Source organism: Megascapheus bottae, chromosome 28 (assembly GCF_031878675.1).
Source record: "Megascapheus bottae isolate mThoBot1 chromosome 28, mThoBot2.hap1, whole genome shotgun sequence".
Lineage (NCBI taxonomy): Eukaryota > Metazoa > Chordata > Mammalia > Rodentia > Geomyidae > Megascapheus > Megascapheus bottae.
The window spans coordinates 4,531,517-4,553,381 of NC_143536.1; the positions used below are offsets into that span (position 1 = coordinate 4,531,517).

A 21,865-nucleotide genomic window follows, 5' to 3' on the forward strand; every position below is an offset into this window, starting at 1 on the left:
AGAAGTGGTGCTGTGGCTCAAGGGGTAGGGCAGCAGCCTTGAACTGAAGAACTCAGGGACAACAACCAGGCCTAGAGTTCAAGTCCTATGACCGACAGAAAAAAAAAATGCAGACAAAACAAGGCAGCACCCACTTGTGGCTCGTCCCTTCGGCCCTTGGCATGCTTGTGCAGAACGCTTCATGAATGGCCTTGGCCGGCCGGACCAGCCTCGAGGGACCATGGGGCTCCCCTCCGCCCTCTCCCTCAACTTCTCCGTGCACCTCCTTGCAGTGCCCTGTCCTGCCGTCCATCGCCCTGGTCCACCTCCATCCTCACCTCCCTTCCTGAACCCCCAGGGCCCAGGGCCCTTGCAAAGCCCTCCCTCCCATGCGGGCTCTCTCGGGCTACAGTTCTAACGGGCGCTTCTCTCCAGGGCCGGCTCGGGAGCAGGGCTGTTGGCCCCGGCGGTTCTCGATCCCGCCCCGCCCGCGCGCCCCGCCGGCCCATTGGTGGAGGCGCCCTCGGGGTCGGCGGCCCATTGGCTGGCGGGCGGGCGGGCGGGCGGGTGCTCCGCCCTGGGCTCGCGGCTCCCCTACCTCCGCTCCGTCGGCGCCCACACCGCTCTCCCGTCCGTCCGGGTCCGGCCCCGCACCGTCCGCGCCCGCCCGCCCGCCGCAGCATGTTGCGCGCCGCCGCGCTCCTCGCCGCCCGCCTCGGGCCCCGCCAGGGCCGCCGCCTGCTGTCGGCCGCCGCCTCGCAGGCCGTGCCGGCCCCCAACGAGCAGCCCCAGGTCTTCTACAACCAGGTAGGCCCGCTCGGTCCCCGGCCGCGGGCTCCGCCGCGGGCCTGGCCGGGAGGCCTTGGGCTGGGGCCGCGGTTCCCTCTCCCGGTCTCCGACGGGGCCCGCGGCCGTGCGGGGTCCCCACCGTCACCCCGATGGGTCGTCAGCCCCCTTGCGGGACCGCTCCCCACGTTTCCGGGGTCGTCGTTTACCCCGAGTCCCGCGGCCCAGGCGCGGAGAAGGAACCGCCGGGAGAGCGAGGCGGGGTCCCCGCGGAGCCGCGCGGCGCCCCCCGACCACGCCCAGCCCCTCGTCTCGCTCGACCAGAATTTTGGAATACGTTTTCCTTTGCGTCTTTGGGTTGGGGTAGAGGAAACGTCATGAGGCAGTTTGTTTTGTTTATGCAACAAGTGTGAGCCGCTGCCCTCCCGAGCTGGCAGCATAGGCAGGGCACTCTACCACCCCACTGAGTGCCTCCGTAGCTCGTGATGGTTATGATGTTTTTGGCCCGTCCTGGGCTTGAGCTCAGGGCCTGAGCACTGTCCTTGGGCTTTCTCCAGGCTAGAGCTCCACCACTGGAGCCTCAGCACCACTTCCAGACTTTTCTAGGTATGTGGTACCGAGGAATCGAACCCGGGTCTTCGTGCACCAGTATCCAGCTTAGCAACTTCTCTTTCTTTTCTTTTTAAACCCAGGTCATTGGCAAAGTTTGCAATCCTAAGTGGAACCCAAAAGCAAGCACCTCACTGGAACATTCCATAGTTTGTAGTAACTGGGCGGGAATACATGCAGTGTGGATGGGCTTCTCTCGGTGACAGCTGCCCCACGATGCTGCCCCACTGGCTGCACATCTCACAGGAGATAGACAAAGGCACAACTGTGATTTTCAAGGAATATTACAGAAGGTGATTCATGAGGGAATAAAAATGAAAAGAGTCCTTTGCTCAACATAAACCAAAATGTAATGGCTGTTGCTTCCTTAGCAGGCTAGGTAACCAAGGCATTATAAAAACTAGACATTCAAAAAAGATGGAGCATGGAAGTACCTCTGTGACTTAAGTGGTAGAGTACTAGCTTTGGGCACAGAGAGGCTCAAGAGGCTCAAGGACAGGGCCCAGGCCCTGAGTTCAAGCCCCACAACCAACAAAAGAAAAAGGAAGAAAGAAAGAAAGAAAGAAAGAAAGAAAGAAAGAAAGAAAGAAAGAAAGAAAGAAAGAAAGAAAGAAAAAAGAAAGAAAGAAAGAGAGCAGAAATGTCTTCAAGGAAGGTTGGTGTCCAGGCCATGTGTGTAGTCTCAGCTAATAAGAGCTGAGATTGGGAGGACTGGGCTTCAGAGTCAGCCTGAACAGCAAAGTCCTTGAGATTCCATCTTCCATTAACTAGTATAACGCAGGGCTGAAGTGTGGTTCAGATAGAAGAGTGCCTGCCAGGCAGGATGAGAAAGCTCCACACTCTTTGTTTACACTGTGGCTCCAGAAACAATAAAGAAAGAAAGTCCAGAGGTAGCAGTCCTGGATCTGATAAGCTCTCAATCCTTGCTGCTCCTATTAGGGTGAGGTATATGGGCCCTAATGTGTACCTGGCCCTGTGGATTGCAGGAGGCCCATCCTCCATGTTTAATTTGAGGGTGTAGATTGTGGGAGTGGAGTGAGTTCTACTGCTAGCTGCTTTTCTTTCACAGATTTTTTTTTTTTTTTTTGCCAGTCCTGGGGCTTCGCCTCAGGGCCTGACCACTGCCCCTGAGCTTCTTTTGCTCAAGGCTAGCACTCTATCACTTGAGCCACAGTGCCACTTTTGGCTTCTTCTGTTCATGTTGTACTGAGGAATGGAACCCAGGGCGGCTTCATGCATAGCAGGCAACACTCTACCACTCAGCCACATTCCTAGCCTTTCCCATATATTTTTGAGATCACAAAAGAAGTTGCATGCTCACTGCACAAAATGTAGAGAGCTATCTTTCCATTCTGAATAAGCCACCCTCCCTCTGAGAGCTCTGCAAACCGCTGGGTGTGTGGTCTTGTGCAGATGCTTCTTTGCCCTTAGGCCCACGTGACAGTATCATGTCCCACTAAGTTCTGACACTCTGCTCTCCCTCTCATCTGGACTATCTTCACATCTTCATTTTTTTTTTTTTTCTAAGACACCAAGCACTCTGCTCTAGAGCAGCAGAATTGGAACTGGTGTAACATAATTTCCTTGGCTATTTCCTAAGTGTCATGTTGTAAGCTGTGCTGGCAGGAGCCTCAGGCCAGGCTCTGTGTGCCAGCTGTCTCCTGTTCTGGAGGCTTTCTGGGACTTACTGATGCCTAAAAGTTGAATGAGCTGTGCCAGAAGAGCGCTTAGGTGGCTTTGAGGTTGTTTCTGTAGATTCTCAGTTTGATTCTAAAGGGCATTTTGGGAGAATGTTTTCAAACCCGAGTCTCACCTAGATTGGCAGGGGGCAGTGAGAGGCAGTCTCTGTCTCTGTCTCTCTGTGTACTAGTATTGAAATGGGCTTGAACTCAGCCTTGAGCTCTGGCTTGGCTTTTCCCACTCAAGAACTAAGCCCAGGCACTGTTCAGCTCTTCAGCTCAAGGCTACTGCCCTACCCCTGGGCCTGGGCATTGTCCCTGAGCTCTTCAGCTCAAGACTACCACTGTACCCTTGAGCCAAGCCCCACTTCCTGATTTTCTAGAGGTTAGTTGGAGATAAGAGTCTCAGGTACTTTGTATCCTGGCTGGCTTTGAACCTTGATCCTCAGATCTCAGCCTTCTGAACAACTGGGATTACAGGCGTGAGCCTCCATGCCGGCTTGGATTTTTTTTTAATGGTTCATAGGAGGTAAGATTCTCATAGACTCACCTGCCTGAGCTGGTTCAAACCATGATGCACAGATGTCAAATGCCTGAGTAGCTAGGATTTCAAGTGTGAGCCACCGTGCCTAGCTTAACATACGTGTGTGTGTGTGTGTGTGTGTGTGTGTGTGTGTGTGTGTGTGTTTAAGCAGCTTTTCTGGCCTTCTATTACCTGTTCAGAATCCAGGGGATACCCTGAGTTACAGATGCCTGGCTGTAGTGTGTGTGACGCTGGGTTGGGCTGAGTCCTGCGTGGATGTGCTGTGGGCACACATTAGGTACTCCCTGTTCCCGTAACCATGGGTATCGATCACCTACTATCTGTCAAGCTTGCACTGAGGACTTCTCTCTGGCTCTATTCCACCTGCCACTCTGTAAGCCAGGGATTGTTGCTGACTCATCTCAGGAGAGAAAGCAGAGGCTCAGCAGCCATGTCACATTGATTTCTATGTGGGAAACAGGCTTCAAGCCCAGCTCTGCCCAGGTTGGCCACACCTGACTTTAGTCAGTGGCCACTTCCTTGTGGCTACATCATTGTTCAGACATATTTACATTTCAAAATACAAGACACAGTCAGTATTTAAATATTTACAAAGAGATAAATATTTGAAATCACAGGGAGGAATGGTGTTTGTGTTGTTCATATTTATATTCCCGGCCTGAGCCTGGCATGGAATCGCTGTTATATAAATGTCTGATGGTTGCTTTTTATGGAATTGTGTCTATGATTTATGTTGTAGGAGCCAAGGAAAGATAGTCATTTAATGGGAACCCAGTATTTTTTCAGGGAAAGGCAAACACAAGAAGTACTTGGGAGCTTGCAGGAGCTGGAGGAGGTAACACATGGGCAGGGTTAGCATTTGCGTGGGTGAGGCTACCAGCTCCTAAGCACGTGGACAGATTAGAGCTACATCTTTGGCACAGTAGTTACACAGCAGTTGTAATCCTTTCATCCTGGGACTAATGAAATCGCAGAAATACAAAACTGCTGGGCCAGGCGGGAGGGGAAAGAAAGAGTTTGGAGATTAGGTATCAAAATATCACTAGCAAGTTTGGGGAGATGGCTGCCTTTGGCTTTGATCACAAACACATCCAAGGTTCTGGATGGGGACTGACAGTGTGAGTGTGTGTGCATTCCATGTTTATCTTGAACTTTATGCCTGGTGATCTTGCAGTGTGATAGATTGCCTTCCACTGGAAGGGTTACAAACTGCCACTTAGCTATCAGGATGCGCCCTGAGCTAGAATTGTTCACTTCCAAGTAAGACTAAGAACTTGGATTTCCTAACAAGCAGCTCTAATTCTTTTATTATTTTATTATTTTATTTTATTTATTTAATTTTTGCCAGTCTTAGGGCTTGAGCTCAGGACTTGAGCACTGTTCCTGAGCTTATTTTGCTTAAGGCTAGCACTCTACCACCTGAGCAACAGCACTACTTCTGACCTTTTCTTATTTATGTGGTACTGGGGATGGAATCCAGGGCTTCACACATGCTAGGCAAGCACTCTATGCCTGAGCACTGTCCTTGGGCTTTCTCAAGGCCAGAGTTCTACCACTTGAGCCACAGCACCATTTCTGGCTTTTTTCTATGTATGTGGTAGTGAGGAATTGAACCCGGGTCTTCATGTATGCTAGACAAGCACTCTACCCCAGGCCATACTCCCAGTCCTCACTTCTGGTTTTCGAGTGGTTAATTGGAGATAAGAGTCTCACCAACTTTAGTGCCCAGGCTGGCTTTGAATAGTGATCCTCAGATCTCAGCCTCCTGAGTAGCTAGGATTACAGGCGTGAGCCACTGCACCTGGCTCCAACCCTAACTCTTTCAAGTATCAAATGTTGAACCATCTTTTTTTTTTTTTTTTTGCTAGTCCTGGGCCTTAAGCTCAGGGCCTGAGCACTGTCCTTGGACTTTCTCAAGGCTAGAGCTCTACCACTTGAGCCTCAGCACCACTTCCGACTTTTTTTTTCTATATACGTGGTACCAAGGAATCGAACCTAGGTCTTCGTGCATGTTATGCAAGCACTCTACCACTAGGCCAAACTCCTGGCCCCAAACCATCTTTTTTCTTTTTAGTCAGTTGTGATTGAACTCAGGGCCTGGGTGCTGTCTCTGACTAAGCTCTTTTGCTCAAGGCTGGCACTCTATCGCTTTGAGCCACAGCTCTACTTCCAGTTTTCTGGTGGTTAATTGGAGGTAAGAGTCTCATGGACTTCCCTGCCTGGGCTGGCTTTGAACCATGATTCTCAGATCTCAGCCTCCTGAGTAGCTAGAATTACTGGTGTGAGCCACCAGTGCCCAGCTCTTGAACCATTTTAAGTCACCACTACTGAACATTGATTGTCTAATTCCATTGGGACTCTGGGCAGATGGAGACTCCTCCTTGTATTGGAATGAGGGGCAGTGGCTCATCTGCCCATCTTTCCCATCTGGGTTGGGCTCCACCCCCAGGGTCCTGCTGACCTTGTCCAACTCTGAGTCCTCCCTCCCCTGCTCCCCCAGGCCACCACCACAGATACCTAATCTCCATTTGCAGTTTGTAATCTCTAATCTGCCACCTGAATCACACTTACTTTAACTCAGCAATTCAGAGTTTTATACAGTATTCTACCTTGAACAAAAAGGCCTGTCAGAATGGGATACAGCAACCTCAGAGGAATGGGGGCACTGTCCTCAGACATAGTTAGATATGGGGGAGTCTATGTAGAAGTCTGCCTGGGACATAATGTCCAGAATAATCTGCCACCGAGGGTATACTGCGTGCATGCTTCCACCCTGTCCCTGACTCTGCAGTCCAGTCAGCAAATGCAAGGTCTGCCAGGGCTGTTATGATTTGCAGCCAAGGGGGGGAGAGGGTCCTGCATTTTCTCTTCAGATGGCTGCTACCTGGCACCACCAGAGCCTCTGTCTTGCTTCCAGCAAGTTCCTCACTCCTCACTTCCTTGGCTTGTTTACTCATTCCTCTCTTAGAATCTAGCCAAGCAGCTAGGACTTTGCTGTTTTTCCAGGGAAGCAGTTCTCAGCTAAAGCACAGGGTAAGAAACTACTTTTTGTAATACCAATTAAGAAGTATTTATGCAGAGATTAGAGTGTGTTGACAGAAACTTTTTATGTTTTACCATTATCCAGATTCAACCTGTCAATTTCCAAGGCTCTGCTTCTGGAGTAATGTTGAAAGAGGAAATGTGAGGGGGGCCGGGAGAGGGACCCCTCCCCCAGCCGCAGAAGGGTGACTGAATTTAACATGTTACATAAGTCAGGCCTGGTTTAGTGCCAGAAAGTTTAAAAAAAAAAACAAAAAACAAAAAACCTTTGGCCTGCACTTTGCTCTTGTGGTTTTTCAAGCTGTCCTTACTTGGTGCAGACAGTCTTTGCAGGAGCTCAGTGGGGAGAACTTTGTCAGCCTCTCCACTGAGACCTGCCAGAGGGCCCTGGAGGCAAATCCTCTTCCCTTCCAAGACACTGTCACTCATGAACAGTGACAGCAAGTTTAGGGCTTGTAACTCCCTTAGGGCCTGGAAGGAATGTTCTAGCTAGACTGCCTATCTTCCCTTCTTCCTTCCTCATCTTTGCGAATTATCCATTGGAAGAGGCAGGGGAGACCTGACGCTTGCTCTCAGGGTCTTTAGGTCAGAGCTGCAGGATGTAAACTAATGGAGCAGCACTCCTGAGCTAGGGCCTGGCCTAGGGATCCTCACACGAGCCCCACAAGTACGAACAGAGCATCCAGATTCAAACATCTGTCTGGCTCTTATGGCGCTTTTTACAGTGTCCAGGGTAGAAGCAGAGAGTGATCTGAAAAGGTGGGGGTGTGGGAACAAGAGCCCCTGCCTCTGGAAGGCAGATGTGAGCTGTGATTAGAGGCTTGATTGGAATTATGGAAAGAGCACAAGTGTCAGAGGCCCAAAGCCTGGGTTCAAATCTTGACTTTGTTCTCAGTGCTATATGACTTTTTTCTTTTTCTTTCTTTTTTTTTTTTTTTTGTGGGTCATGGGGCTTGAACTTGGCCTGAGCACTGTCCCTGAGCTTTTCAGCTCAAGGCTACCCTTGAGCTAAGCCCCACTTCCCATTTTCTAGAGGTTAATTGGAGATAAGAGTCTCAGGTCCTTTTGTGCCTAGGCTGGCTTTGAACCTTGATCCTTGATCTCAGCCTCCTGAGTAACTAGGATTATAGGCGTGAGCCACCATGCTGGGCTGTTGGGTGATTTTTAGCCGGAGGCCTTTCCCATGGAGTGGATGAAGTTTTTCTTCTGTGAGGTTTGATTGGAGAACTGTTCAAGCACCCACAACTTTGGACACAGGGGCTACTTAAGGCATACAGGTAGCAGGAGGAGGGCAGGTGGGGGAGGGAGAACAACCAATCTCGTCCTGCGTGGGGCTCCCCCCGCCCTCCGCCATGTTCTCTGACGCTTTATAGCAGCTGATCCCGTGCTGCAGGTAGAGATGGGAGTAAATGCCCGGTGCCTGTGTTGCCTCACCCCATCCCTCTCTGGAGGGTCAGCTCCAGGCCTCTCTTCTCTGCACCACTCCAGCAGGGACTGCCTGCTGGCTTCAGGCCCGAGCTCTGCAGCCACGCCTGTTCCCCTCTCCCACGAGCTGCAAGGGTGTCACTGCCTGACACGTTACCTGCCTAATTAATTGAAGCTTAATGCTGACTAATAAAGCAAACGGACAGTTGCAAAAGTTTAGTTAACATTTATCTACTGTCTCCTGCAGACGCCAGGCACTCGTGATGGTGAGTACATAGAACATGCCTTGTGGCATAGGGTGGTGTGGGGACTGCGCAGAAACACCAGGTTTCATGTCCTGGCCCCTCCCCTCATCCCTCCTTTCTGGGGAGCCCAGGCACCGCTCTGGATCTCCCATAGCAGCAGACACTCCTCTTGCCAGGCTCGGAGAGGGCCTCCTGGTGAGTCTCAATCACCCAGACCTGCCTTTAGCCCCTTTTTTGTGCTGGGTATTTTTTTCCCCTGGGGCTTGAACTCAGGGCCTGAGCACTGTCCTTGGGCTTTCTCAAGGCTAGAGCTCTACCACTTGAGCCACAGCACCACGTCTGGCTTTTTTCTATGTATGTGGTACTGAGGAATTGAACCCAGATCTTTGTGCATGCTAGAGGTAAGCACTCTACCACTAGGCCACAAGCCTGGCCAATTATGTGACTTTTAAGCTGGGTCCAAGAAGTCTTCAAACTTCGTTTGGGTCTCTCAGGACCCTCTCTGGGGGCCCATTCCCACAGAGAAGCCAGAAAAGAATGAGCAGCAAGCAGGTTAGAAGTAAGGCACCATGGTGTTGACAAGCCACCTGGCATATTCAGCTCAGTGATCTTGGCCCAGCTGTTTTTGGACTGCAGCCTGCCCAGAAGATCCTAAAGAGTGGCACAACTCAGATTAGATACCACCTTCAGCCAGAGTGTGGGGTGATCAGCTTCACAGCAGCCGACGAGGGTGCACTAGGAACACACAAAGAACCCAAGGCGCCGAAGATCGGGAGACTTACCCAAGGTCACGTGGCCGAGGGGGCATTGCAGAATGGATGGCTCCTGCCTGCCTTATGAGCCATAGTCTTCCTATTTGTTCTTCCTGACTGCTTTTTTCTTTTGACATCTCAGGCCCATGCTCTTCCTTCTCACTGTAGATCTTCATAAACAATGAGTGGCATGACTCCATCAGCAAGAAAACCTTTCCCACCGTCAATCCGTCCACAGGAGAGGTCATCTGCCAGGTAGCAGAAGGGAACAAGGTAAGAACTGGTGACTTACTGAGCTGCAAGTGAGGCTTCTCTCTTCACTCTGTGTGCTTTTTTTTAATTGTCAAGGTAATGTATAGAGTGGTTACAGTTACATTCACCAGGTGAACGCTGTTCCAGAGCTCTTCAGCTCAAGGCTACCACCCTACCCTTCAGCCAGGCCCCACTTCCCATTTTCTAGGGGTTAACTGGAGATGAGTCTCAGGTCCTTTTGTGCCCAGGCTTGTTTTGAACCTTGATCCTCACATCTCAGCTTTTGAGTAGCTAGGATTACAGGCGTGAGTCACCTCGCCCGGCTTGGGCAGTCTTTTGAATGTAATAAGTCTGTATACCCTACCTCCTGTGCACTGTGAGGGAAGCCAGTCAGGTTGGATTTGCTGGAGAATGCTGCATCATAGAAGGAATGCTTCCTTTTGCTGGGTCTGACTACTTAGGAAGCAGGAAAAGTAGCTGGGTTTTAAGCTCTGACCCCGGGGTGCCTCCCTCCAAAACTCAGGCGGAAGCAGTGAAAATGCACCTTTGGTGAGGAGAGAAAGGGGCGTGGGATCCAGTCTGATCACTGAATCTGTTTTAGGGTAGTTTTCCATACTGCCTTGTACTGATGGGCAGTATTTCAGGTGCTTACTGCTGAGAGGCCTGAGATGCCTTGGCATGTGTTTTGCAGGAAGATGTGGACAGGGCAGTGAAGGCTGCCCGCGCTGCCTTCCAGCTGGGCTCTCCCTGGCGTCGCATGGATGCTTCTGACAGAGGCCGGCTGCTGTACCGCCTGGCCGATCTGATCGAGCGGGACCGGACCTATCTGGCGGTGAGTCCTGGGACTCAGGAGAGTGTGGAGAGCCAGAGGCTATGCTGCTGAGGCTTGGATTAGGATCAACACCTTTGGTAAACATCCCTGGACCAACCAGAGGAGCTCCTCTCTCAGGGGCTGAGACAGGAAACTGGGGAAGGGGTGAGGAGCTATATTGGGGAGAGGGCTAGGATGTGTAACCTCTTCAGGGGACCCCTCTATACATGGGGTCCTCTGTCTGACCACTACAGACAAGAAACCAGGAAGCAAATCCCCTCCTCTCAACAATCCATTCTGCACAGAGACCAGAATGGGGTCTTCCTGAAGTTAAATTAGATGGTGGCACTCTGTGCTTGAGCCTGACATGGCGCTATTAGGACTGTCAACGTGCTCTACAGGACCGGAGGCATGCCAGGCACGCCCCTCACCCCAGCGCTCTGCTCCCAGGCTGCCTTCAAGTACTGACAGCCAGTTGTGCTTAGGCACCAGGGCCTTTACACAACACTTCCTTCTGGCTGGTGGGGGGGCTATACATCAGTACCACCTCTGCTGCCCCCTTTGCCCAACTGTCATAGGTTGGCATTACTCAGCCTGAGTTGGCAGACCTTTTTTTTTTTTTAGCATTCTTAACATATGTGATGTGTGAACTATGTTTACTGTTCATCATCTCTGCTCTAAAGTGCCATGCCCTGGCCATTCACTGACCCAAAGGGCACTCAGCCAGGCCACAGTGCCACTGGTCCGTTCATTTGCTTTGTTCTGTTCTGGCAACAACGTGTCTCCGCTGACCTTGATCTCTCACCAGGCCTTGGAGACCCTGGACAATGGCAAGCCTTATATCATCTCCTACCTGGTGGATTTGGACATGGTCCTGAAATGTCTCCGGTATGGGCCTGGGGTTCTAGTCCTTAGGCTGTTGCCAAAAGCTGGGGGTGGGGGCTGGATGGGAGGAAGATGCAGAACCAGAAAAATGTCAAAGGATCACAAGACTTGGAGAAGCTACGTTGCTTGTGCTTTCTCCTTCTTCTTGAGTCACTTTTGGTAATTTCTGTGCCTGTTATCAACATACAGTCCATCCTTCCCAGCCCTTTCTAAACTGTAAAATTGGAAGTGATGCCTCCATTTCCATTTCTGATTTTAGTTCTTTTTTTTTTTTTGCCAGTCATGGAACTGAACTCAGGGCCTGAGCACAGTCCTTAAGCTTTCTCCAGGCTAGAACTCTACCACTTGAGCCACAGCACCACTTCCAGCTTTTTCTATGTGTGTGGTACTGAGGAATCGAACCCAGGTCTTTGTGCATGCTAGGCAAGCACTCCACCATTAGGCCGAATTCCTGGCCCTTGATTTTAGTTATTTTCATCTTCTCTTTCTTGTCCTTGGTAATTGCTCTATTCTTTTTCTGTTCTCTACTTCATTCCTCTGTTCTGTTTTCTAGGGTTCCTTTTCTTTTGCTAGCTTCAGGTTTAATCCAATCATGAATGTCTTAGAGACAAAAGACAGAAGCTTCAGTACAGTTCTTGTGGCTGGAGGTAAAAAAAAACCCAGCCCAGCATAGACAAGTCCTGAGCCCCCCTGGTCTCCAAAACAAAAGGCCTTCGGGTGTCTCTCACCCAAGCTCCCTTGCTCCATTCTTCTCCTGCTGGCATGGTGTCCTTCAGGGCCTGTGTCAGTGTGGAACTGCCCTGCTTCTGGGGGAGGGACTGCAGCTGGCTGGCTTAGTGTGATGGGCTGTGGGCCAGGGGGCAGATCCGCGTGCAGATAGTGTCTGTTTCCCTGGGACTGGTGGGCAGAGGTGGCGGGAGAATCTAGTGCTGTGAAGGTAGGAGCAGCAGTGCCTAGCCAGGGCCATCCTGTCCCAGGAGACTGTGGCCATCACAGAGGCATTTTGGGTACACCTAGACCTAGTGGGGAGGGGCCAGAGAAGCTGCTGAGCTTTCCGCTGCACACAGGATAAGACCACAACAAGGGGTTTTCTAGCTCTGGTGGTGAGAAAGCGATGTTAAGGCTGGGAATCCAGACTTAAGTCCGGGTAGTGCAGGGTGGAGCCAGGTGAATCTCAGCGCTGTTCTTTCTCCTGCGTGTAGCATTCTTCCCCTGCTGACGGGAGACCCCATCTGAGCTGTGTGAACCAGCCACACGTACAGCAGGGCTGTGGAGAAGTGGAGGGAGGAGGCAGCCATGACGGCACTGGGCAGATCAGCAGCTCCCTGGCTGATTTCCCACGGGGCCACGCCCCCGCGTTCCATCCTGGTCACAGGTGGTTCTCGGTTTACCCCAGAGAACCTGTCCTGTGTTTCACCTTCTGTCTCTCTCCTGTTTGTCTTCCCACACAGCAGGATTCACAGCTTCTCCAAGCTCGATTTCTGTTCTTTGCCATCATCTGAGATGATGCTCAGGAGGCAGAGCTCAGCTGGGATTTCTGTTTCCTGTGCCGTTCAGTCTTAGGAAGTGCCGGCCATTTTAGGGGTCTTGGCTTGTGTCCCACGTGTGACCTGGGGTTCTGTGGTGCTGAGCATGGTGCTGGCAGGCCCTGTGGTCACACTGTAGTAACAAGTCTTTACCCCCAGGGGAGCAAGACTGAGTGGGTTGGGAGGGATCCCTGGAGCTGATGCTTCTTATGAGCACCCCAGGCGATCCGAGGCCTCAACTCACACAGTGAGTGGCCACTGTCCCTAGCAGTTGTCCAAGTTTGTCTGGGAATAACCCCAACAAAAGGGCATCTATCAGAAAGACCCACTTGAAGCTGGGTGTTGGTGGCTCATGCCTGTCGTCCTGCCTGAGATCTGAAGATTTCTGTTCTCGGGCAGCCTAGGCAGATAAAACATGGGACTCTGATTCCAGTTAATTGGGAAAAGCCCTACCAGTGAACAAGAAGCCAATGCCAACCTACACATAGATACCTATTATCCCCTCCTCCCTTCCCCCACCAAACACACACACACACACACACACACACACACACACACACTCTCTCTCTCTCTCTCTCTCTCTGACCAGATTGAGTCTCCTCTTTTTTCTCTGTGCCAGTTTAAACTCAGGGCCTGGGCACTGTCCCTGAGGCTCTTTGTGCTCAAGAATAACACTCCACCATAGCACCACTTCCACTTATTGGAGGTAAGAGTCTCATGGACTTTCTTACCCAAGCTGGTTTGGAGCCATGATCCTTAGGTCATAGGCTCCTGAGTAGCTAGGATTACAGGTAAGAGCCACCAGCTATGAGTTTCCTCTTTCTTGGGGTCCCCAATGTTGACACTGGGCTTTTCTTCTTCTAAAGTTACTATGCCGGCTGGGCTGATAAGTACCACGGGAAAACCATTCCCATCGATGGAGACTTCTTTAGCTACACCCGCCATGAGCCTGTCGGGGTGTGTGGCCAGATCATTCCGGTGAGTACCAGCCCCTTGGAGGTCATGGGGAGGGGGAGGGCCCGGCTGGGCTCACTGCACACGGAGGGTCTGCAGGTGGCATTAGGAGGTAGCTGAGCAGTGGCTGAGAACAGGGGCTTTGACAGGCTGACCAAGGAACTTTGGGAAGTCATTTATCCCCCTAAGCTTCCGTTTCTCTATCTGAAATGAACCTACTGTGTGCCCGGGGAAGTATGGAGGAGTGCTTAACATGTGCTGCTCACCACCACGTTCCCCGCCACCTGCTTTGTTTCGGAGGACATGGGGTTTCGAGGGCTGCACTGCCCCTGTTCTTTCTGTCACCTGGTGTAGTTCTCTGAGAAGGGCTTAGTTTTTGGGGTGGCTGTTGTTTTGGGCAGTGGAACTTCCCGCTTCTGATGCAAGCATGGAAACTGGGCCCGGCCCTGGCGACTGGAAACGTGGTTGTGATGAAGGTTGCCGAGCAGACGCCGCTCACTGCCCTCTACGTGGCCAACCTGATCAAGGAGGTATGCCACTTCTGCCTGACCTCTCTATGCCCTTGCATAGGTTTGCTCTACAGGAGTTCTGGGACCCCAGGAACACACTTCTCATTGGAGCTGCTTAGTTCAGCGGCGTTAACCCACAGAGCTGGCTTCCCAGGGCTCAAGGCCACCCTGAGCTGGGCAGGGAGACCCTGCTCATGAGTGTTCCTCTCTTGGCCTCTCTGGGAAGGGCAGTGGTTTGTCTTGCTCGGGCCCTGGAGGCAGCAGGATGACCCTCTGGGTCTCCTGGCTTTTGTCCGCAGGCTGGCTTCCCCCCTGGCGTGGTCAACATCGTTCCTGGTTTTGGCCCCACGGCTGGGGCGGCCATTGCCTCTCATGAAGATGTGGACAAAGTGGCATTCACAGGATCTACAGAGGTGAGTTGCTCCTCAACCCTGGGTCCCCTGTGGTGGCTCCATAGTCCTTCCAGGAGCTCCAGCGAGAAAGAGCCCTTGGGTCTCCCCTGTCAGTTTCTGTGGGGATATGCCTCTGATGGCTCACCCATGTTCCAGGCATGACAGGTCTGCGGGCCACCCCTCCCCGCCATGGGGGGGATAAGGAGCCAGGACTGGCTGACCTCACAAGGTCTAGGGCTGGGGGCAAAGCACTTTGGCCACCTCAGGCTCCTAGAGCAGTACTTCAGAAAGCATGAGTTCAAGTCCTGGCCTAGGGGTGACTAACGCTCTGTTCATCTCTCTGAAAACAAAGTGGTGGTGCCCTCTGGCAATGAGGAGGTTGCATAGTGGGGAGGTGGCGGGCTTTGGAGCAGCACTCACTTGCCACACACTCTTGCCACAGTCCTCTCCAGCCTCTATTCGCCCATCTGTAAAATGGGGAGAACCCAGAGTTAAAATGGAGGTCAGGGTGAGATGAAGTTGGGCCTTGAGTGAGCACTTGCTGGGTGGCTAGATGAGTGAGTGTGGCCTGGCATGTAGGAAAGTCAGTGGTCACCGTGCTTGTCTAGGGCAGCGGTGAGTCCCTGTGATGCAGTGACTTCCTCCAGTTGGGGTTCTCCGTCTGTCTCTGCCATGCACAGGACTCCCTCACCCCCTGTCTCTGTGACTTCCAGGTTGGCCACCTGATCCAGACTGCTGCAGGGAGCAGCAACCTCAAGAAAGTGACCCTGGAACTGGGGGGCAAGAGTCCCAACATCATCATGTCAGATGCTGACAGTAAGCAAGGGGCCTGCAGTGAGGGCAGGCTCGCTCTCCTCCCACAGTCCTTTGCTTCCTTCCAGCAGGATCAGTTCCACCTACCCCCACCCGCCTGCTCTCTGTGCCCTTGGACTGGGCCATGTGGCCTCCATGGCTTCCTTTATTCTGGTGCTGCCCACAAGCTCTGACCTTCCCTCCCCAGGGGTGCTGCTTCTCCTGCCTGTCCCGAGCCCCAGTCCTGTGCTCCTCGCCGGGGAGATGCCCTGCTTTGCTCCCACCCCGTGCTGGGCTGGATGTGGGAGCCAGGGCCTTCCTTCTCATCCCCACAGTGGACTGGGCTGTGGAGCAGGCACACTTCGCCCTGTTCTTCAACCAGGGCCAGTGCTGCTGTGCTGGCTCACGGACTTTTGTGCAGGAGGATGTGTACGCAGAGTTTGTGGAGCGGAGCGTCGCCCGGGCCAAGTCTCGGGTGGTCGGAAACCCCTTTGACAGCAGGACTGAGCAGGGACCACAGGTGAGGGACCACAGGGCCTGGGTGGGCCTGGGTGTCTGCAGCCAGAACAGGTGCAAAAGGCACCTGGCTCCGTCAGGTGGGGCTGGACTCAAGTCTCACCTGTTACATACCTTCAATTTGTCCTGTTAGGAGGAGCACAATACCCTAGTTACTATGTGTGTGTCTCTCTCTCTCTCTCTTCAAGTCAACTTCTCTCTTTAAGACATTTACAGAGATATACACCACAGAATATACCACTTTAAGTTTATAATTCATGGATTTTAAAAAGTATATTCATTGCTGCTCTTTGTTTGTTTGTGCCAGTCCTAGTGTTTGAACTCAGGACCTGGGCAGTGTCCCTGAGCCTCTTTGTGCTCAAAGTACTCTACCACTTAAGACACAGCACCATTTCTGGCTTTTTCTGTTTAAGTGGTACTGAGGACTTCATGCATTCTACACCACTCAGCCACATTCCAAGCTGCTGCTGTATTTTTTTCAGGACAAGTATTTTTTTTTTTTTTTTTTTTTTTTTGTGGATCATGGGGCTTGAACTCTGGGCCTGGATGCTGTCCCTGAGCTCTTCAGCTCAAGCCTACGGCCCTAATCCTGAGCCAAGCCCCACTTCCTGTTTTCTAGGGATTAATTGGAGATAAGAGTCTCAAGGTCTTTAGTGGCCAGGCTAGCTTTGAACCTCAATCTTCATAGCTCAGCCTCTTAAATAGCTAGGATTACAGGTGTGAGCCACCAACACCCGGCCAGGACAAGGATTTTTTAGGACAAGTTCTTGCTAGGTTGGTAGGAATTTGCCATTCTTATGCTGCTGCTCCAGAGTGCTGGGACTACAGGCACATGCAGCCTACACTGGCAAAACAATGCGCTTGATACACATCTATTTCTCTGATGACTAATGAGACTGAACTTTGTATATTATGTTTCCTGGCCCTGTTTTTCCTCTTTTGCTCTTGTTTATTCTAGTTCTTGGCTCATATCTCCACAGCGTCATTGCCTATGTGGTTATAAAGCCCAGGAGAGGTCGAGTCTGGCATCTCTGTGTTGCACTTTCTCCCACAGGTGGATGAAACCCAATTTCAGAAGGTCCTTGGCTATATCAAATCAGGAAAGCAGGAGGGAGCGAAGCTCCTGTGTGGTGGGGGCGCGGCTGCCGACCGCGGCTATTTCATCCAGCCCACTGTGTTTGGAGATGTGCAAGACTCTATGACTATCGCCAAGGAGGAGGTGAGCACCGGTGCCTCGGGGAGGAGAGGATGAAGTGGCATGGTGGCCAGACACTGACTCTGGAATGGCTTGAGGCTAGAACACCTTATTTAAAATTCCCACCTGATAGCACCCGTTTTGTTTTTTTGTTTTGTTTTGTTTTGTTTACCAGTCATGGGTTCTGAACTCAGGGCCTGGGCACTGTTCCTGAGCTTCTTTTCCTCAAGGCTATGCTCTACCACTTATTCCACAGCGCCACTTGTGGCTTTTTCTGTGTATGTGATACTGAAGAATGGAAGCCAGGGCTTCATGCATGCTAGGCAAGCCCTCTACAACTAGGCCACACTCCCAGCCCAGCACTGTCTCTTTATGGCCACCACTCTGGGGAGAATATCTGACTTCCTGGGTCCAGCAGGGCAAGGCATGACACCTGGATGGCTTCTTGCTTGGCCCTTGCTGAAACTGGGGGATGGCAGTCCCGTCTGCTCCCTTCACCTCACAAGCAGAGACCCAGTGCCTGCCATCACCTACTCATGGGCCAGGAGTTGAACAGGCACGCGAGAGCTGGGTCTTCCTGTGGGGTTCATGCTGCCACCCCACCTCCTCAGTTGGGTGGCCCTTCCCAGTCCTGCCCAGAGTCCTGGCTGAAACAAACCTGCAAATCCAGGGAGAGAGAGACACACAGAGAGAGGGAGAGCTGACACTGTTCTGCTTTCCTCCCCGTTGTGACTGCTGCGACATCTTTATGGGTGTAGCCTCGGCACTGTCCCCGAGCTTCTAGGCTCAAGGCTAGACATCGAGCGGGCTGACACCGAGCTCCACTCCCTCCTCTGTGCACCCCGTTGCAGCTTGCCCATTTTCTGCTCCATTTTTCTGGCACCTTCTACCCTAGCTCCTAGTTAGAGCCCCCAGGCCTCCATAAACCCAGTGTCCACTCCATACACAAATCCAGCCGGTTACATCACGGCGGCTGCCGTTCCGCCCCTCCCGGGTCTCCCTGAGGAGGCCTGAGAGCAGCTGTGTCCCAGCAGCAGCAAGCACTCGTGGCACACATGTGCTTGTTTCTAAATGTCACTGTCTATGAAACAAACCACAGCTCAAGGGAAACAGCCCATTCTGAGACCAGGGTAGAAAAGTTCAAGGCAAGTCCAGGCCGGTTTGTGCCTGGTGTGTACACTAGGTATGGAGACCCGTCCTGCCTTTGCCCTCACTGCTCAGGGCCGAGGCTGACCAGCAGGTGCCTCCACGGCCTGCGCTCATGTTCTCCTCTCCTCCCAGATCTTTGGCCCCGTGATGCAGATCCTGAAGTTCAAGACCATTGAGGAGGTCATTGGCAGAGCCAACAATTCCAAGTATGGGCTGGCCGCAGCTGTCTTCACAAAGGACCTGGACAAGGCCAATTACCTGTCCCAAGCTCTCCAAGCAGGCACCGTGTGGTAAGAGCCTCCTGGGACTTCCACAAATGTTTCTAAGCCCTGATCTTCCAGACTCTGTTTCCTGTGAGTCAGGAGGCCTCCAGCTGCCTCGATGCCAAGGACTGAGCTTCTCTGCCAGCCATGTCCCCAAGGCTCTCCCTAGGGCACTGACCAGCCTCGGCCCTGTGTGCCTTCAGTGCTGACCTGTAGAGCTTAGCACCACTGCAGATCCCAGTACCATCACTTAAAAACAAAAACAGAAGCCAAGGAGAGAAGTGGCACTGCTGTTTTATCCCTGTAATCCTAGCTACCCAGGAGACTGTCTTGAGGATCGCAGTTTGAAGCCAGTCCAAGCAGGAAAGTCTATGGTTATCTCTCCCTTATCTCCAATTAACCACCAGAAAACCAGCAGTGAAGCTATGGCTCAAAGTGGTAGAGTACTAGCCTTGAGCACAAACCCTGAGGGACAGCACCCAGACTCTGAGCAACAACATAACAGATTGCAGAGAAATTAAAACCTGATAAACACCTAGTAGAGAGGGAGGGGTACAGTTAGGTAAGTTCCTCATGCACACCTAATGGGGTAGAGGTAGCATAGTTCGTGGGGACAGTTTGATAGTTCCTCAAAAAGTCCACTTTACCATACAATTCATTGATTTTGCACTTAGATATATACCAAAGAGAAACAAAATACAGTTGCCCAATAAAACACATGTAAGGTTGACATAATGGCTTATGCCTATCAGCCCAGCTACATGGGAGGAAGAGAGGGAAGGATTGTGGTCTAAGGTACAAGGTGCTATCTGAAAAATACAGTGAAAGGGCAGGGAATGTGGCTGAAGAGGCAGAGCACTTGCCTAGCAAGGGAGAAACCCTGATTTTAAACCTCATACGACCACAAAATATGGTAATGAATGTCATCAGTGGATGAATGGATAAGGAAAATGTGCTCCGTCTATCTATGAAAAATGAGTCAGCCATATAAAGGAATGAAGCAAGTACCACTCACTGGTCCCTGTAATCTTAGCTTCACAGAAAGTTGAAATCTGGTCAATCATGGTTCAAAGCTAGCCTGGGTAGAAGAGTCCAAAAAACTCCATTTCTAAAATAACTACCAAAAAGCTGAGCTAGAGACATGGCTCAAATGATAGGCTGCCAGCCAAGAAAGCAAGCTGAGCAAAGGTGAGGCCCTGAATTCAAACCCCAGTACTGGGGAGTGGAGGGGGAGAATGCAATTCAGATACATTGTGAGAGCACAGACCAATCTCTAGGTGACAGAAGTCAGGTAGAACCCTGGGTAAAGGGGGTCCTTATCGGGCAACAAGGAAGTGCTGCTTGCTGGGCACAAGGATTCCTTTTCGGGTCAACAGGAATGTTCTGGAATTGGGTGGCAGGGATGTACAAATCACACGGGAACCACTGTGTTCTTTCAAATGAAATTTAAGTGCGGTGTTTAAGTTGACAAGAGGAGGAAAGAAAGCCTAGCAGCCAATGAGTCAAAAGTGATCAGGTCAAGTCAGACACCCACCTGTGACCACACCATGAAGGGCACTGCGAGGGCAAGGCTCGGTCTCAGCCAGCTTGGCTCAGTAAGACTGGAGCTGTGCAGGGAGCCAAGGGCCAGGCACATTCCTCACAGCTGTCTCTGCTTCCCACTGCCAACTACAGGGTCAACTGCTATGATGTATTTGGGGCCCAGTCCCCATTTGGTGGCTACAAGATGTCGGGAAACGGCCGGGAGCTGGGCGAGTACGGCCTGCAGGCGTATACCGAAGTAAAGACAGTGAGTACTGGGTGCCGGGGCTCCCTGTGGTTCTCGTGTGTCCAGGGCTGGAGGACATCTGCGCCCCTTACCAGAGAAGCCACAAAAGAGGTTAAGGGGCAGTCAGGCTAAGCCAAAGAAAGCTCAGTGGGTAGAATCAGCAAGGAAAACTTGAGTAAAAATTAGTCCAGTGAAGAGCCGGATGCGGTAGCTCACGTCTAGCTACTCAGGGGACTGAGATCTGAGGATCAAGGTACAAAGTCAGCCCGGCACTAAAGAATGTGAGACTTATCTCCAGTTAACCACTAGAAAACCAGAAGTGGTGCTGTAGCTCAGGGGGTAGGGCGGGAGCCTTGAGCTGAAGAGCTCAGGGACAGGGCCCAGGCCTCACACACACAAAATGAGTCCAGTGGCAGTAAGTACCCAAGCTGTACCACAGCCACCGAAGACTTGATTTTGCAAATTCACTGACTGAAATACAGACTGAGGAGCCAACCTGAAAGGCAAAGAAGGTAGTAGCACCACATGTGGGCAACCACCCCAGCACACTGAGGGAACGCCACCCCAGTCCACAGCCAGGCTGGCCTTCTGCATCCACCCCAGCACACTGAGGGAACGCCACCTCAGTCCACAGCTAGGCTAGCCTTCTGCAACCACCACAGCGCACTGAGGGAACGCCACCCCAGTCCACAGCCAGGCTGGCCTTCTGCATCCACCCCAGCACACTGAGGGAACGCCACCCCAGTCCACAGCCAGGCTGGCCTTCTGCAACCACCCCAGCACACTGAGGGAACGCCACCCCAGTCCACAGCCAGGCTGGCCTTCTGCAACCACCCCAGCACACTGAGGGAACGCCACCCCAGTCCACAGCCAGGCTTGCCTTCTGCATCTCCACCGGAATTTATGCTTTATCCAAGCTGCACACCTGCAGCAAGATGGCATGTGGATCAGAAGCTGGCGCTGGGTTTGGGGATGACAGTGGACAGGAAGCCTGATTCTGTGAAGGGACAGCCTTAAACCAGGTATGATTAGTGTTGAGGAGACTTCTCAGGAGGCAAGCTGGTGTCACATGAGCTGGAAGAGAGTAGGACAAGGGAGGGGCTTTCACTACACCCAGCTGGTTCAGCTAGAGGGCAGAGCTCCCACTTCTCCACTCTACACTGTGATGCCAGCAAGCTTCACAGATGTGCTTGCTGTGTTCTGACTCTGGCAGAGGGCGCAGGGGTGGATATCTGGTCTTCAGGCCTGGATCATCCCTTTTTTGGGAGGCCTTGTCTGCCATCCTCTGTGACAATCAAAAGAACCACTGGCGTAGGGATGAGGGGGTGGCCTCCCACGGAGCAGGGTCCTGAGGTTCCTGCAGTGCGGTGAGCTGGCACTCTACCATGAGGGCCACGGGCCCAGCTGGGTGAAAGCCTGCCTGGGAGCACCTAGCTGCCCTAGCTGTGTGCATACCTGGAACACGGAGGTTTACCCGCTCCTCTGTATCCCTCCTGCAGGTCACCATCAAAGTGCCTCAGAAGAACTCCTAAACAACGGTGCCAACCTCCTTCCTTCTCCAGCGCCAGAAAGCCTCACAGGACCCGCTGGAAAGTCTCAAGGGAGAAACCCCTCCCAAACCTGCTGGGTCAAGAAAGTCCCAGAATTTGAGTTGATAAATGGGGTGGGTTGTCCAGGTAAAGCTTACGTGGAAAGCCCTCCCCATGGGCACCTATTAGTTAGACAGGGCTGGAGAGGTGGGGGATTGCGTTGTAACTTCCTTCAAAAATATATTCAAATGTCTTCTTGCTGA

General features: G+C 52.1%; 1 protein-coding gene across 1 annotated transcript; it reads left to right on the plus strand.

Annotated features, from left to right (window-relative positions):
• Positions 1–605: 605 nt before the first annotated feature.
• On the plus strand, positions 606–21,865 carry Aldh2 (aldehyde dehydrogenase 2 family member). The gene is made up of 13 exons (XM_090320063.1): positions 606–786; positions 9,230–9,334; positions 10,005–10,145; positions 10,933–11,012; positions 13,402–13,513; positions 13,891–14,019; positions 14,298–14,411; positions 15,104–15,206; positions 15,518–15,702; positions 16,753–16,917; positions 18,175–18,332; positions 19,980–20,094; positions 21,573–21,865. The coding sequence occupies exons 1-13, from the start codon at positions 661–663 to the stop codon at positions 21,603–21,605; spliced, it is 1,566 nt and encodes a 521-aa protein (XP_090176189.1). The 5' UTR covers positions 606–660; the 3' UTR covers positions 21,606–21,865.